General features: G+C 35.8%; 1 protein-coding gene across 3 annotated transcripts in view; it reads left to right on the top strand.

The window, feature by feature from the left end:
- Window positions 1-16,073, top strand: part of HHIP (hedgehog interacting protein) — a 93,966-nt gene extending 77,893 nt beyond the window's left edge. The window contains exons 12-14 of one of the 3 annotated variants that reach the window (XM_064383843.1): window positions 7,360-7,508; window positions 10,340-10,464; window positions 11,291-16,073. In XM_064383843.1, the coding sequence (XP_064239913.1) occupies window positions 7,360-7,508; window positions 10,340-10,464; window positions 11,291-11,305 (289 nt within the window). In that variant the 3' untranslated portion in view covers window positions 11,306-16,073. Of the gene's footprint in view, window positions 1-7,359; window positions 7,509-10,339 lie in introns of all 3 variants that reach the window. The other 2 variants (XM_064383842.1, XM_021666725.2) reach the window with 2 other exon arrangements.
- The last annotated feature ends 395 nt before the right edge of the window (window positions 16,074-16,468 follow it).

Below are 16,468 nucleotides of genomic sequence, written 5' to 3'. Positions count from 1 at the left end.
GACACTATGTAAAAATAAGATAGAACATTAGCTTTATCAACCCTAAACTTGAATTTTAGAAATACGTAGTACAAATTAAAAATTTGAATATAATTCATAAAGTACATAAGTTCAGAGTTATCCTTGAATTTAAAGGTTTGTTTTCTCTTTGTTCCAATATCAGGGTTTTTTTTTTTTTTTTAATTGTACTATACGTTCTAGATCTATCACACAAGATCTACATGCGCAGATCTTACGGGATTGTTGCATAGGTACATACATGGCAAGGTGGTTTGCTGCCTCCGTCTCCCCGTCACCTATATCTGGCATTTCTCCCCATTGTTATCCCTCCCCAACCCCCGCCCCATTTTTTTGTTGTTGTTGTTGTTGTTGTTTGTTTGCTTTGTTTTGTTTTGAGACCAGTCTTGCTCTGTTGCCCAGGCTGGAGTGCAATGGTGCCATCTTGGCTCACTGCAGCCTCTGCTCCCTGGGTTCAAGTGAGTCTCCTGCCTTAACCTCCTGAATAGCTGGGATTACAGGAGTGAGCCACCACACTCAGCTAAACTTTTTTGTATTTTTAGTGGAGACGGGTTTTCACCATGTTGGTCAGGTTGGTCTTGAACCGCTGACCTTGTGATACGCTCACCTTGGCCTCCCAAAGTGCTGGGATTACAGGTGTGAGCCACCGGGCCCAGCCCAGAGTTATTTAAGAATACATAAAACAGATATTTCTGCAGCCTACATATGCTATAATGTCAAAGAAGATATTCCTTAAAAATAAAATGAAAGCAATAACTCTTAAAACATTTACTTCCTTGCTGTACTTCAAATAGTACTTGAAAGATACCATTAGGAAATGTGTGTTGCTGTCTCTACTGCCATGAAGTCCCAATGAGATCAATATTACATGGTTACACAGGAATAGATTCCATTGGCTGCATTATGGAATATGATTTTATTATAAATATATGATTCCTCAGCTAAATTAAGTTTGTATAATGCATTTTGTTTGTTCGCTTGTTTCGTTTTGTTTGAGATGGAGTCTCACTCTTTCACACAGGCTAGAGTGCAGTGGCGTGATCTCAGCTCACTGCAACCTCCCCTTCCCAGGGTTCAAGCAATTCTCCTGCCTTAGTCTCCTGAATAGCTGGGATTACAGGCGCAAGCCACCACGCCCGGCTACTTTTTGTATTTTTAGTAGATACGGGGTTTCACCATGGTGGTCAGGCTGGTCTCAAACTCCTGACCTCGTGATCCGCCCGCCTCGGCCTCCCAAAGTGCTGGGATTACAGGCATGAGCCACCTCGCCCGGCCGCATTGTTGTTTTTAAAGCTGCTACAAAATGGCTATGTGTGGTCTCAAAACATGCAGTAAATCCTTCAGAATACAGCATTCTACTCCTTATAAGTAAACTGACACTGAAGTAAGAAACACTGATATGCCCAGGAAAAATTCAGTGAACAGTCAGATTAAAGACAATTATGAAGAGGAGAAATATCAGTTTGTGTACTGCCTTTGAGAAAGGCACTAAAATGCTTAATACACAGATGACGCAGCAAGTACACAGCTGGTACACATACTAGCACTTATTCCTATGCCTAAAGCTCTACAGATGGGAGGCAGTAAAAATTTGTCCCATCATGAGAAATTTTTCACTTCCTTATCCTTTTTTAGGTAAAAGTGATGAGTATTGGCTTAAAAATGATGAGTGGTCAAGGATAATCACTGTGTATCGAGTTGCTTACAGCATGAGGAAATTCATTAAACCATAGAATCTGCTGTGGCATCCGGAGACTGCCTCCTTGTTCAAGGCAAAGACTCCACCCAGTTGGAAGATTTCAGAGCATTCTGTACTTGGAAGCGCCTGAACACACTAATTAATGGCAACATTAATTCCTCCTGACTGGGAAATGGTCCTAATTTAGAAACAGGCCTCACAAACTTGGATATGCATGCAAGTCACCTGGCCATCTTGTTAAAGATTCAAAATCAGTAGATCTGGGGTTAGGGCCTAAGATTCTGCATTCTGTGGAATGAGGATTTTGACTTGCCAATTTTTCCTGACTCATGAGAATGAAAAAAACATGGAAGATAAGCAGTTTTTTAAATGTTAGAGTTGCAAGGGTGCTCTTTTCCGTGTATCCCAACGTGTCTGTGGATAAGGGATTAAGACAGCTCTTACGTCACCTTCCACCCTTAAACATATAGCTATCTAAGAGAGAGGCTACAGAATTATTACAACTTCTAAAACCTCCATCAGAATTTCATACCTAAGTATTACTCATGATCTGTATAACTTGTTTTACAATGAAATGAATTCAAAATCTAGACACCTCACAAAAATTTCAGAATGAGCTCCTTTCCTTTTTGTGAGACAAAATAGATTTCTGCAGTGCTCATGTGGAAGTAGTTACTCTTGCTCAGACAGGATTTATCCTTGTACCTCCAAACAGAATCAAAGGATTTCCTGTGTATTGATTTATTTGTTCATCCATTAAATTAAATATCATGAAATGAAAACCATTCATAATACCATTACCCAAAGACTTTCACTGTTGGTCTTAGCTATTCACAGAGAGTCATCACCTATAACGTGTGTTATAAATCACTTATGCTTCTCAACTTCTCCTTTGTTTTCAAAAAAGTATCCAAATCTTTATACTACTACACAAATCAAGCCAAAGCTGGTTTCTAAGAAAATATTTTAAATTTCTGAAAACAGTGCTTTATGCATTAAAGAATGTTGGACAGTTTTTTGCACTAGGGTTTTAGTGTTTCATTATTTGTCATGTGTGAAGGGACCAGGAAATATGTTTTTCTGATTTAAATTAAGTTCAAGGGCTATGGGGATAGCTGTCAACAAACAGGCTAGAAATATTCTTTTTTACAATCCTAAACACCCTCTGGGGTACATTTTCTGTTTTGAAAGTTACTTCAAACTTCATTTTATAGAGTGCCAAAAGTTTAAAGAGTTAATGTTTAAAAGAAGAATGAGACAATTTAAATGATTCTTATTAGATCATACATTAAAGCACCCAATTTTCCAGTCCAATAAAAATAAGTATGAAAATGGGTTAATGCATCACAGAAATATACCCTAAAGTTTTGTTTATATCCTATCTAGGTGTATATATGTAAGATGGTCTATTTCAACATGACAATAATGAGAAAGCTTAAAGGTACTATTTATTCCCTTTCTGTTTCTCTTTATTCCATGTAAAGGAGCCCTGTTCTTTTCCTTAAAAGGGAGAATGTCACCATTACCAAGAGTTATTGCAGGGGAATGGTTGGAATCACGAAAAATCTTTGTCAGATGCTACCAAATATTAGAAAATTGAATTTTAATGTGTTGACTTAATTCCCATCTGGAAAAGAAGACAATCCTATCTCTTTATCTCATGCTGACCTTGACTTGCTTAGCCTTCTGTTCATTTACTATGGTTGTAGTTAGTATAAAAATACATCTTTCAGAATGAATTTAACTGTACCTTGGAAAAAACTTGAAGACAAGTTTATTTAGTCAATAGAGAGAAATACAGTAAATGTTCGTGTTTATGATATGAAGGTATAGCAATTAGATTTTAAGGATATCCCTTCCCTGAATGGCCCATATTTTCCTCATATCTTTACCCAACACAAACACCCTTTTAAAATTCCATATTCTTATTAATTTCAATCATTCAACAGATTTTTATTAACCATTTTCCATGTGCAACACATCCATCTAGGTCTTGGGGAACCACAAGAGATGAGAGGAAATATTTGTCCTCATGGAGTTCATATTTCAGAGAGTGTATTTGAGAAAGTTATACTATTAAATTCAATTTATTTATTTTGAGATAGAGTTTCACTCTTGTCACCCAGGCTGGAGTGCAATGATGTGCTCTCAGCTCACTGCAATCTCTGCCTCCCTGGTTCAACAATTCTCCTGCCTCAGCCTCCTGAGCAGCTGGGACTACAGGCACCCACCACGACATCCAGCTAATTTTTTACTTTTTAGTAGAGATGGGGGTTTCACCATGTTGGCCAGGCTGGTCTCGAACTCCTGAACTCAGGTGGTCCACCTGTCTTGGCTTCCCAAAATGCTGAGATTACAGGCATGAGCTAATTTAATTTAATAAACTTCTATTGACTGCCTATACAGTATTTTCCTAGTTCCTATGACTATGAGTAGTTGAAAAGATAAAATACATGGTGGCGTAAATGTCATCTCTCTATAACATCTCTTAAACTAGTTGCCTCCTCATGAGTATTTCTATGATACTTCATGTACACCTGTGTCATAGCAAAGTCAGAGTGCATTATACTTTTGTGTATGCATGTCTGTCTTTCCCTCAGTAGTCTCTGTGAGGCTCAGGACCCTGTAATATTTATGTCTTATCCCCCCAAAGAGTGTGGTACTTACCCAAGTAAATGATTCGACTTGAAGAGGATTGAATATGTAGCTTCTGCTCTCAGAAAACCTTCAGTGAAGAAAGAAAAAAAAGAGAGAGAGAGAGATAAATAGCCTATTCCTGAAGAGAAACAAAGCCCTGTAAGAGACACTCAATCTTTTATGTAAATGTTCATATTAAGGGAGCCCACATAGAGTAACAGTTTAAAAGAGTGAGGATTGGTTTAATATAATAAATGCAGAATGTTTTTTATCACTGCATAGACCAAAAAAAGATAATTTCTCCTGGTATTTAAATAAAAGATGAGAGAATTACAATGTTTGTATATGACAGCCACACAGTCTTATATAAATTAAAGTAAACAAGCTCAGGTGTGAAATAATTACTACATCAGTGGGTAGGCAAGCATTTACCAAATCTTAGTCAAAAAAAAAAAAAAATTAGAATCTTCTTCCTAATCTGAGTTTCCATATGTTTGAATGTTTGGTGAAAAATAGTCAAAGCATCCGATTGGAGTATCAGCAGGGAAACAGGTCAGGCACTCTCCCCTAAAGAATTGCCCTTCAGTATCGGATTTCTATTCATCATGTCCTCATTCCTTTTCCCAGTGTCAATGAATCAGTGTTCCTATACTTTGCCTCAAACAGGAAACACTTTCTAGTTGTTGTTTAACTAAGTTGACCTATATTCATGACCTAAATGATGCCATCTCTTTAGATTCACCTACTTAGGCATAAACCATCTCATAGAGTAGTAAGTGAGGGTAGGTACCAGCATGTTTTGCATTGCCTATAGCATGTAATATATTTGTAACATACCCTATTTCGGAGTCTCTTTTCTTGAATGAGTCAGAAAGTGGGTGAGCAAGTGAGAAAGGAATAGAAATTAGATGCACAGAATTCTACAATTTCAATTAGCGTATTTGTTTACTGAATGCCACTTAGTAAATGATCATGGCTACTGAAAAATTGCTCTTCTTGTAGTCAGAAATGCCACCATTGTCTCACAAACAAAATAAAAATTTTAAATGAGAAAGAAATAGAATATACTTGGGATACTCAAGGACAAGAAGAAGACGAAGATTGTGCGCTTACTTTCCCTGGCATAGCCACTTAACATTCTCTCTACCTTACACCACCCCACCCTTTTTCTCAGAAAGACACTCTTGAGGAACACATGGAAATTGTTAATGTTTTTTTGAATAAAAATATGCTTAGGGCATAGAATGCCTGAAGGACCTTTCACATAAATTGACCATTCCTAGATTCAAATAAGAGGCTGAATAGATTTAAGGGAGTTTTCTGAATTATCATGTTAGCTACAGAACACAGCACTTTCAACATAGAGTGGAACTTTCCTTGGGGAGAAGAGCTAGAGAAGTCACTGGACTATTTAAATATTTTGGTTTTTAACATATATGGTTTTGAGTCATTGTGGAAACAGCCTGAAGTCAGGCCCCAGATTATTATCATTGTTTATATTGCCGTAGGGACATAACAAGGTAACCTATCTCAAAAGAGCTGAGTCTGCAGGGCTTAATTATTTGCTTTTCTCAGAACGCTCTGTAATTTACCCTTGAGGTTTTGACCTGTAATGATCACCTTCTTTTTATGATACTTAAGGTGTCCATTTGTTTGGCCTTCCTAATGCTGTTGATTTGACCAGCAATGAAAACATTCATTTACATTCCTTAACTGAAAAGAAACTTCTCACCACACTGTGGCACAGGTAACAGTGACTGATAGGAATGTGCCACTGCATTTTTTCCCTGAAGATTAGGTAATGAGCAGTTATGACCATGACTCCAGCGTGACCCAGCTCAAATGACATCTTACTTTAAAAACAGTAAGAACCAAAAAATCTTCTGAAGGTATCTTGGTTTCCCTCTATAAATGATGTCAGTTGTAGAACAATTAAAATCTATGACTTTTTACATTACAAATAAGATGTTTCTGTTTGCTACTTTTTTTTTTTTTTTTTTTTTGAGATGGAGTCTTGCTCTGTCACCAGGCTGGAGTGCAGTGGTGCAATCTTGGCTCACTGCAACATCTGCCTCCTGGGTTCAAGCGATCCTTCTGCCTCAGCCTCCCAAGTAGCTGGGAACACAGGCGCGTGTCACCATGCCTGGCTAATTTTTATATTTTTGGTAGAGACGGGGTTTCACCATGTTGGCCAGGATGGTCTCGATCTCTTGACCTTGTGATCTGATCTGCCTCCCAAAGTGCTGGGATTACAGGCGTGAGCTACCGCGCCTGGCCTCTGTTTGCTACTTTTAGCATTCTTTTTCCTTATAGCAGGACAAAATCAAATTATTTTTATATATAATCATTATATATATGGATCAAAATCAGATTACGTATTTATAATCAATATATATATTGATCTTTCTGTGCATGGAGTTTAAACTTTGACTCGATAGTATGCACATATATTATGGTTACCTTTCAAGAAAAATCAGTCTGAAACTATTATCTCAAAAGAAACGTAAAATTAAAACAAAAATTGATTCCAAAGCTCTGTAGGCCACGAGTCATTTTGATGAATGCCTTCAGCCCTGTAATGCTGCCAACTGTGTCAATAACAAGTGAAACTCTCTCAGACGCTATTCCTAAACATTTTCATAGATATAAAAGAGAAAGTTTTAAGATATTTATACATATTTATTTTAAATATTGCAATGGTTAGAAATTCTTAGTTACCAAATGTGAAATATTAATTTAATTAAACAGTTTTCATCAATGGGTTTTGATCAGGATCAAATTTCTGAGAATGTTTAATGTGTTCAGTTGGGTTCCAAACAGCTTAGTTTGTTTCCTCACTGGTATGTATTTCCTGTCCTTAGAAAGTGGTATATCTGAGTCACTTTAAAAAAAAAAGTCTCTCTATAAAGTAAGAGGCATGTTTTGTAAGGCACTGAATCACTAGATTTCGTTCCAATGTTGATTTTCAACGAGAATATACTTTCAACTATTGTCTTTTAATGTAGACCTTTAATGCCTGAGGAATGCAGAGCCACGGTACAACCCGCACAGACACTGGCTTCAGAGTGCTCCAGGCTCTGTCGAAACGGCTACTGCACCCCCACAGGAAAATGCTGCTGCAGCGCCGGCTGGGAGGGGGACTTCTGCAGAATCGGTTAGTATTTTCTGTTTTCACCTGAGGACTGGGGACGAGCCAGTCCTTAGATACTCAAGAACTCGACATCTATTGTTTTTTCTCCAATTATATAGCGTTCAAAAGTGGTTAGCCATTTACAATACTATTAATGCTCATCTGTCTCCGAGCTTGTAAGTAGAATCTTGCTCATTTTCTTAATGTGAACAATTCACTTATGTAAGTTAATTATAAAGATACAAAATCTTTAAATGACTGAATCCTTTCAAAAAGTAAAAAACAGCACAACTGGATCATCTCTGTGGACCTCTCAGTCCTGGACTCTGAGATTTCACACTAGCGATGACTTAGTGTTTGCAAAGCCCCCCTCCAAGTGCTAGCATTTTCCAGACACCCCGTAAATGACCTCCCTGGCTTTACTGCTTGCTTTCCTGCTACAGCAGACTAAAAACAGGGCTTTTCAGTGGGTGTTATTAAATAAAAGGAGAAATGCAATTATCTAGAGATATATTATGAGATTTTTTTCATGCTTTTTGCCACTCCCCTGTGAACCATCAACTAGGTGTGCATCTGCTCAGAGACAGCAAAGGAGATTTACTCCAGGGTTGTTCTAGCCTGTAACTTGATATTTCCTCAATTATGTGCAATGATGTTAAGTTCGACTTTGTGTGAAGAAAATTAGATACATTTAGAAACCTAGAGTTTAAAATTGAATACGCATAATTAACAACCAGCATATATCATCACTTCGAAAAGATTTCGATCTCAGCTATTTCAAATATGAAAATACTTATTGCCAATGAAAATTAAAATCTCAGATTAACATTTAATAGTATTAATTCATAAATGCTCTTGTTGGTCCTCAAGATGTATTTGTTTCAAAAAATTACAACTATACTTGTCTATTTTTATATTGCCTAACAAAAATAACCAACATTGAAAATCACATATAGAGGATACATTTTAAACTTACATTGCTTTGGCATTAATAACATGATGTGTTTATTAATTCTATGCTTATGTATCTAGGAAGGAGATATCAAAATTAAAACTCAACAGAAATTAAGTAATTACATTATTTAAAACAAATGCTCACAATTTATTGACCCATCCTCTCTCTTTTTGTTCGTTGACCAAAAATATGACAATCAGTATTCAAATGCAGTGATATTCAAATTCCTGATAATATATTGTCTCTCTGTTTCCTTTGCTGCCTGACAATATCTACTTTCTCTGCATTTTTTTTTTTGAAGATGGAGTCTCTCTCTGTTGCCCAGGCTGGAGTGCAGTGAGGTGATCTCAGCTCACTGAAACCTCCACCTCCTAGGTTCAAATGATTCTCCTGCTTCAGTTTCCTGAGTAGCTGGGATTATAGGTGCCCACAACCATGCCCTGCTAATTTTTGTATTTTAGTGGAGATGGGTTTTCCATGTTGGCCAGGCTGGTCTTGAACTCTCAGCCTCATGTGATCCGCCCGCCTCACCTTCACAGAGTGCTTGGATTACAGGTGTGAGCCACCACATTCAGCCTCTCTGCATCTTTTAGTAACAGAATATAACATAATAGTGTCCATTTTGCTATATTCCCTGCTTTGCATTTTGCCTAATCTCTTATGTTACCTGAAGCCTTCTAGTGGCAGTATGTTTAAACTGACGATGAATGAATTATCTTGAATACGGGTGGCATTATACATACCTTAATTGATATTAATAGTAAATTGTGATATAAATTAAAATAGACATACATTGAGTTATCCTAAAGTTTTACTCCATGAGGTACTTTCATCTTTACACTGAGTAAATTTAAATCATTTGAATATATAACATTTACCAAAATCATTTTATAAAAGTAATGTTTATTTTGTACGCAAACAAGAATTTTATTAATGTACTCACATTGTTTTCTCATCTCCCACAGATTTAAAAGATAAAATTGTTTATTTTCTTCTTATTTTTTCTTTTCCATGTGTCAACCACAGACCCCTGGAATTTGATTAATGCATTTGAAAGGTCAAAATGACCGTGTCTCGTCAAAACATAAGGAAATGTATTGAAGGAATTTGACTCCATCCACAGGGATTGTACTCCCCAGATTTATCTTACCAGAAAATGGCAATTTATACACCCAACTTTATGTCTCATTTTAGCATTAAATCTTCATATTCCCCATTTATAATGTAGTGGTAAAAATTCTTTAATAAATAAATTCTGGGCTGTAGGGTGACCCTAAAAAGGTTTGCTCAAAACATCCTTTGCTGGCCAATTGCACTGATTCCAGAAAGGAACTTCAAAGTGTAATCAGAGAGCAAAGCATATGCTGTGTGCCCCCTGGAAGCAAGGGAAAAAAGGAATTCAAGGGAGTTTATATGGTGGATATTTCACCTAACGAAAATCCAAAATTGTTCCTTTATGTTGCATTGGAGATGCTTGAGCTTCTGTGTCTCCCCCTCGGGCTAGGCTGCTTCCATGTTGAGGTCCTACCTTGAAGGAATAGGAACATAGCAGAGTGTGCGGGGCCCTCTGTAGGGAAGGCTCCTGTGGAGCAGAGATTTCAAAGGACTAAAATCTTCATTTTAAAAAGAGTTAATTTTGCAAAGCATTGCATTTGTTTCTCGTGATCTCTGCTTCTCTAGAAATGTCTCCCGTTCTCTGCTGAGTTCAGGCCCCCAAATAGCTATAGGTGTAAAAGCCTGTTTCCTACTTACATATTTATCTTTCAGATCATTTTGTAATTATCTCCCTTTTTCTTTCCCGTGCTTCCCTTAGTCAGCAAATATTTGCTGGTCTCATGCTCAGTCCTGTTTCTGACATACAGAATGAGAGTATGATGTTCTTGCTCTTTTTCTCTCCCAGCAAAATGTGAGCCAGCTTGTCGTCATGGAGGTGTCTGTGTTAGACCAAACAAGTGCCTCTGTAAAAAAGGATATCTTGGTCCTCAATGTGAACAAGTGGACAGAAACATCCGCAGAGTGACCAGGGCAGGTATTCTTGATCAGATCATTGACATGACATCTTACTTGCTGGATCTAACAAGTTACATTGTATAGTTTATGGGACTGTTTGAATATTCCTTTCCAATGGGCATTTATTTTTTATTCTGTCATTAAAAAGAAAGACTGTTATCCTGCTACACACTCCTGTGATTTCATTCTCTTTCACTAATTTAAAAATAATTTCCAAAAATGTGCAGATCTTTTGTGTGTATGTCAGCACATTTGTTCACATATGCACATACACACACTCATAACCCCTATATGCGTGGTTGCATAACAGATGAATTTTTAAAGTATATACTTCCTTGTGCAGAGTAATTTATGCAGAAATTCCATTGTAAATTGATAATGGATTTTTTATGTCACCAGAATAGATTATTTGACTTCCCAGGAATTTTCTGTCTGTAATCACTAAAGTCAACTTTAATAGAGTTTTGAAACATTACTGTGCAATCTGATGGATCTAATAAAAAAGGCAATATTTTTATATTAAAGTACTATACTGGGAGAGAATGTTTCAGAACTCCCTGATGAATTTCTAAGTAAGCAACTTGATATAAAATTGTAATCTTCATTTTTGTCAGTGTATCCAATTACAGAATGTTACGCACTTACCTTTTTATTGGCAGAGAAATCTGGTTACTTCATCTTAATCTCAAGATTGTTTTCAAGGGTTTTATAATTAAATCATAATGGCATATTTTAAAATCAGTCTTCCTAAAAGGTCTGCTTTTATTGTATATTTTATTTAACAATAGGCACTGGGTTTGTGTTACGTATTTATATTTTTTATTTTATTTTTATAATATAGACATCACCTAGATGAAACACCTTTACCCTGTCCTGTAAAATACTAAAGTTACATTTTTCACCAACTTAATTGGAAAGAAGGGGAGTGAGAAAGCAAACAGTCTTTAATGTGCTGTGGATCTAATCTAGCAAGGTATTCTTGTGCCAACATGTAATCATTAACGACGGATGAAAAAGCAAGAAAACAGCCAATCTTTATAAAATTCCAGCATTAAACATTTGTAAAGTGCTTTTCGCCATAGTAAGACTGTCAGAGTATATGTTATTAGAATGTTGCAGATTTCCATTGAATTGAACCTCACTGGAGAAGAGCTCACTTGTTTTTAAAAAACCTTGGCTGTGTAAGCTGTCACCTGTACAAATTTTTAACATAATAATTCTTGCCAAATATGACTTTAAATGTATGTGTTACTTCAGAACTCAATGAAAATACTCTTTGGTTAATGTATCAATAAATTTTCTGTAAATGTTCTGTTTAGGGTTTTAAAGAGATGACACATTCTGATTTAAATCTGCAAAAAGTCTAGTAGATATTTTTCTTCATGGTTTTCAAGGCCAGCTCTCCAAGTTTGGATTTTAACAAAATATAAGGCCTCTTTGCACTACTAAAAAAACACATCTACTCATGACAAGTGCACACTCACTATGGCTGTCCTTCTGTAAACATCCATTCCTGTAGAATCTAAATTGTGGAGCAGTATAGATTATGCAGCACCAGCTGACTTTCTAAACCTGCTCCTTACCTTTAGGAATACAGCCCTCAATTTAAAAAATATATTGTAGCTGGTATTTCTCTATTGTTTTAAGGTGAGAGATTTTCAATTAAAGCCCAGTAAGCGTTTATATAGAAGCCACAATGTAGAAAGATTGGTTAAGTATACTGCTCTTGTCTTCCATATATGATTACTTAAGTTTCAAGTGACCTCATGCCAAATGGAAATGGGTTGAGAAATCTTGGTTCAGTGCTTAGTGAACAATAGCCTGCATTAAAAAGTGCATGCATAATTTTGCACAATTTAGATTCAATTGACAGTCTATTCAAAGAAGTCTCAGGATTAAATGAGCATGGAGACCAAATTGCCCTCTTACCCCAGAAAAGGGGTGGTCCCTTCTAGTCACACCAACACTTCATTGGCCCAACAGTGTGACAAATCTTGCAATGAACCATGCAGTAGCCTGCATCTGTAGGTTAATAGCAATCTTTTGTCTCCATTGCTTTCTCTTCATAGCCCTTTTACTGAATTCCATCACAGAAAGTTTTACAATTAAAAAAAAAAATGTCCTGACAACCATTTTTGTAAATGGACCTTACCATCTAATCGTCTCTTATTCAACGTGGGTGACATTAACAAAATGTGAACTTCTTGTGAGGGAGCCAGCTGTCTAAATCTGTCAAATTGTGCAGTTTTATTACACATTCTCCCATTCCTAGTTTCCCTGAAAACAATAAGGATACTGCTATATATTCAGCAAAATGTAAAAAAATCAAGCATTTCTTCTTACATCTTTAAACGTTCCATCTCCTCCCCAAAATAAAAGGTGTCCTATTGCCATTAGTTCTACTGTTTTAAAATATCTATATTAAGTTGAACAGACCCAGGTTTTTTATATGGCTTTTTCCCAAGTGAAAGATTTTTAAGTGATTTAGAAAAACATATGTGCCCCAGGTGTCATTGCCTTTTCTTTTGTGAGTCGTTAGAATAAAAGACCAAGTTCTTCTCAAGAGAAGATAGCAAGATCCACGGATATTAAACCAAGCAAAGAAAGTAAAGTCATTGGAGTCATTTCTTTCTGTTCTTAGGAGAAAAGTAGATAGCACTGGCTAATTGATGGCAACATATTTTAAATTAAGTGGTCAATTCGAAAAATCTCTTTGACCTTTTCTTTCAAGTAGATTTTTTAAATGCATGACTGGTGAATTATCTTCCATGATTCATGATGAGAGGCAGGTAGGAATTAATTAAGAAGTATGAGCTAGAAAAAAATTATTGTTTAATATATGAAAGGCAACATCTGCTCAGTTCATAAAGCACGCAATCTCAATGGAAAGAAAAGGTCCTTCATAAGAATACTGATGGGTAAGATAAAGATGAAATAATGAAAAAGAAAATTGTATATTATTATTTCCTTGTCCATTCTCAAGTTTAATGTCAGTTGAATGTGAAACGATGTAATAGTTGTTTTAAATGTTTGGAAATAACCTTTCCACTACTGTTTCTGCCATACTGTTGTCCTGGTTCATAGAACCTTGTTTTCTTGACAGTTACTTAAGGTAATAAAAGAAACACCAATTGGCAGATGTTTAAGTGAAAAGGAGAAAAGATTTAAGAAACGTGAGTGATGGCAAAAAGTGCTTCCATCCATAACTTTTCTTCTTGGATTTTTTTCAATGTAATTATTGTAAAATATATATTTTATTTTATCACAAAGAATACTCAGAAGTTTTCTCAGATTATTGAGTATCTCATAAAGAGTAGGGAAACCAACACACATATATATACACACAACCTAAACAGAAAACGGTTCTGTTTGTCGTTTGCAAGTCCCAGATAGTTATTTCTTTCCTATTTATTTCTTTGGAAATAATTACAAAATAATATACTAATAATTTTAATCCATTTGCTCTTTTTTTTTTTTTTTTTTTGAAACGGAGCCTTGCTCTGTTGCCCAGACTGGAGTGCAACGGTGCGATCTCAGCTTGCTGCAACCTCAACCTCTCATGTTCAAGCAATTCTCCTGTCTCAGCCTCCCAAGTAGCTGGGATTACAGGTGCCCACCACCATGCCTGGCTAATTTTTTTTTGTTTTTAGTAGAGATAGGGTTTTACCATATTGACCAGGCTGGTTTCGAACACCAGACTTCAAGCGATCCACTCGCTTTGGCCTCCCATAGTGCTAGGATTACAGGCGTGAGCCACCACACCCTGCCTCCATTTGCATTTGATGTTGTTTTTATCTCTGAATTATAAACTATACAAGCCTACCAGATGTAAAATGTGAGATTAGATGCTACATCTAGGAGCGTTCAAGGTATACATTAAACTTTTATTAGTCTAAATTTCCACTAAGCCTCTTAGCTTTGAAACATAAAAAGGAAATCAAGCCCAAATTTTTCGAGGAAAACTATGGTATACCATTGGGAGTTATAATTTTAATTGTAGTTGACAGATTAACAAATTAGTTTAAGTATTTCTATAAAATGTTACCTATAATATCTGTGTTGTCTTCCTCTCCCTCCCTCCCTCCTTCTTTCTCTCTCTCTCTCTCTCTCTCAGCTAAAATATATATATATACACACACACATACACACACACACACACACACACATATATTCTTTTTTCTTTTAACCACTTCTCTCTCCTATATTTTCTGTTGGTTCTGCCTAAATAGACATGTTCTCAATATACCCATATTCAAGGTAGCCTGGGATAGTTTGCTGTTGATTTTGCTGGTTATGATCTTTTCTTTGTTTTTATGAAAAACAGTCTCTCCTTGTCCCACATTTTCTCAAATTCTATACAACAAAGAATAGTGGATAGTAAACAAATGACATACTAGACTGATCTATTACAATCCTTGAAAGATATAAGGAAGAGTATAAATCACTAACAGTCCAGATACTCCAATTCAGCTGCCCAAGCATAGATATAAGTAAGACATAGGGAATAACACTGGGGTTAGCTAACAGCAGGGAAAGTTAGTAGCTATTTCTTAGCTGAGGAACAACCTTCTCTATGGAATAATTTTAAAGAAAGTTATTCCAAATCCATGAGGAAAAAAATAAGCAGTTCGTCAATGGAGACTTTAAAAATCTTCATATCCCCACCCCTGGGATGAGATTTGAAGTTGCAGAGAACTCAGAACAAAGTCCCATGGCAGAAAATGTACAGATTTTTACTCCCAGGAAGTAAACTATTACTTGAATGCTGGCAATACCATCAGAAAATTCATCTTTACAATACATAAAAGAAATACATGTTTGCTATCTTACTCTCTTTCTCTTGTGTCACACCAACACAAATTGGTCATACCTCCGATAATTAATAAGATGTAAAGGAAAGTATGAAACCTAAGAATAGAAGCATATATATATGCTTCTACTGTGTATACACACACACACACACACACACACACACACATATATATAATGACCTTGGAACCTGTCAATCACTAATCCTAGCCAACTTCAATCCTTCCTTCTCTTAACTATCTTCTCTAAATAAGTTTTGGACATCACCTTGAAACAAGATTTTAGAAGAGTAACATATATTCATGGGATTTGGAGGGAGTATTGTAGAACTGTTTTCTTCTCAGTCATGCTGGTGGTCTTCCTAGCTGCTATGGAAAGGTTTGTTCACTTATAAGATTAGGACTTTTCTCAAATTCCTCATTAAATATGAACCTTAGGTATACCCATCTTTACCTTGATTCTCATATGATTTGTATAGGTCATATATAAGTCAATTAACAAAATAAAAAATAAATAATTAGATTCCTTGTATCAACAGAAAGCCTTGTACTTAAAATCTGTTATTCTTTTTTGAGCCAGACTAAATAGTAACATAACAAAATGGTATCAGCTCAACATAAATCTAAGGTTACCTCTTATCAGACATCATAAAGTCAGCCATCTCTTTTCATTAAAAAAATAACTGATTGATAGTTTTCATTTGCATGAACAAGGTATGATCAGGTTTGGGATGGTATGCCCAAAAGATATGTTTCTTTACCTCATATTCTTAAAATCTGAGACATGACTTGTCTAGAATAAATTAAGATTTCATGTATAATAGAGTCCCTTTCCTAATACTATTATTGAAAAACCCAGTTGACTACCTTATGAGAAATTGGGTATTTCCCTTATCTCATTATATTCACTACATATGTTTAGACATGCATTTCACCAAGAACCATGTAGTAATAAGATAAATGGTAACTGAAGTACTATGAAATTTTTAGAACTTGATTCTCCAGGACATGCTACAGTAAACTAAACTATTTATTCAAAAGTAACCCAACTAAATAAAGTGAAAAAAATTGTTGAATCATAATGAACAAATACAAAATACTAAAATGAAAACTCTGTCTTTTTTGGTTTCATCTGTGATTAATTTTGTCCAGTTTTAAGGAATGATTATCTTTATCATTCTTTTAACATGTTTTGGTGTCTCTAGCGGTTC

Source organism: Aotus nancymaae, unplaced genomic scaffold, assembly GCF_030222135.1.
Source record: "Aotus nancymaae isolate 86718 unplaced genomic scaffold, 86718_ANA_hifiasm-v0.15.2.pri h1tg000033l, whole genome shotgun sequence".
Lineage (NCBI taxonomy): Eukaryota > Metazoa > Chordata > Mammalia > Primates > Aotidae > Aotus > Aotus nancymaae.
Note: the sequence above shows the minus strand (reverse complement) of the source record. Positions and strands in the feature narration are given on the sequence as shown.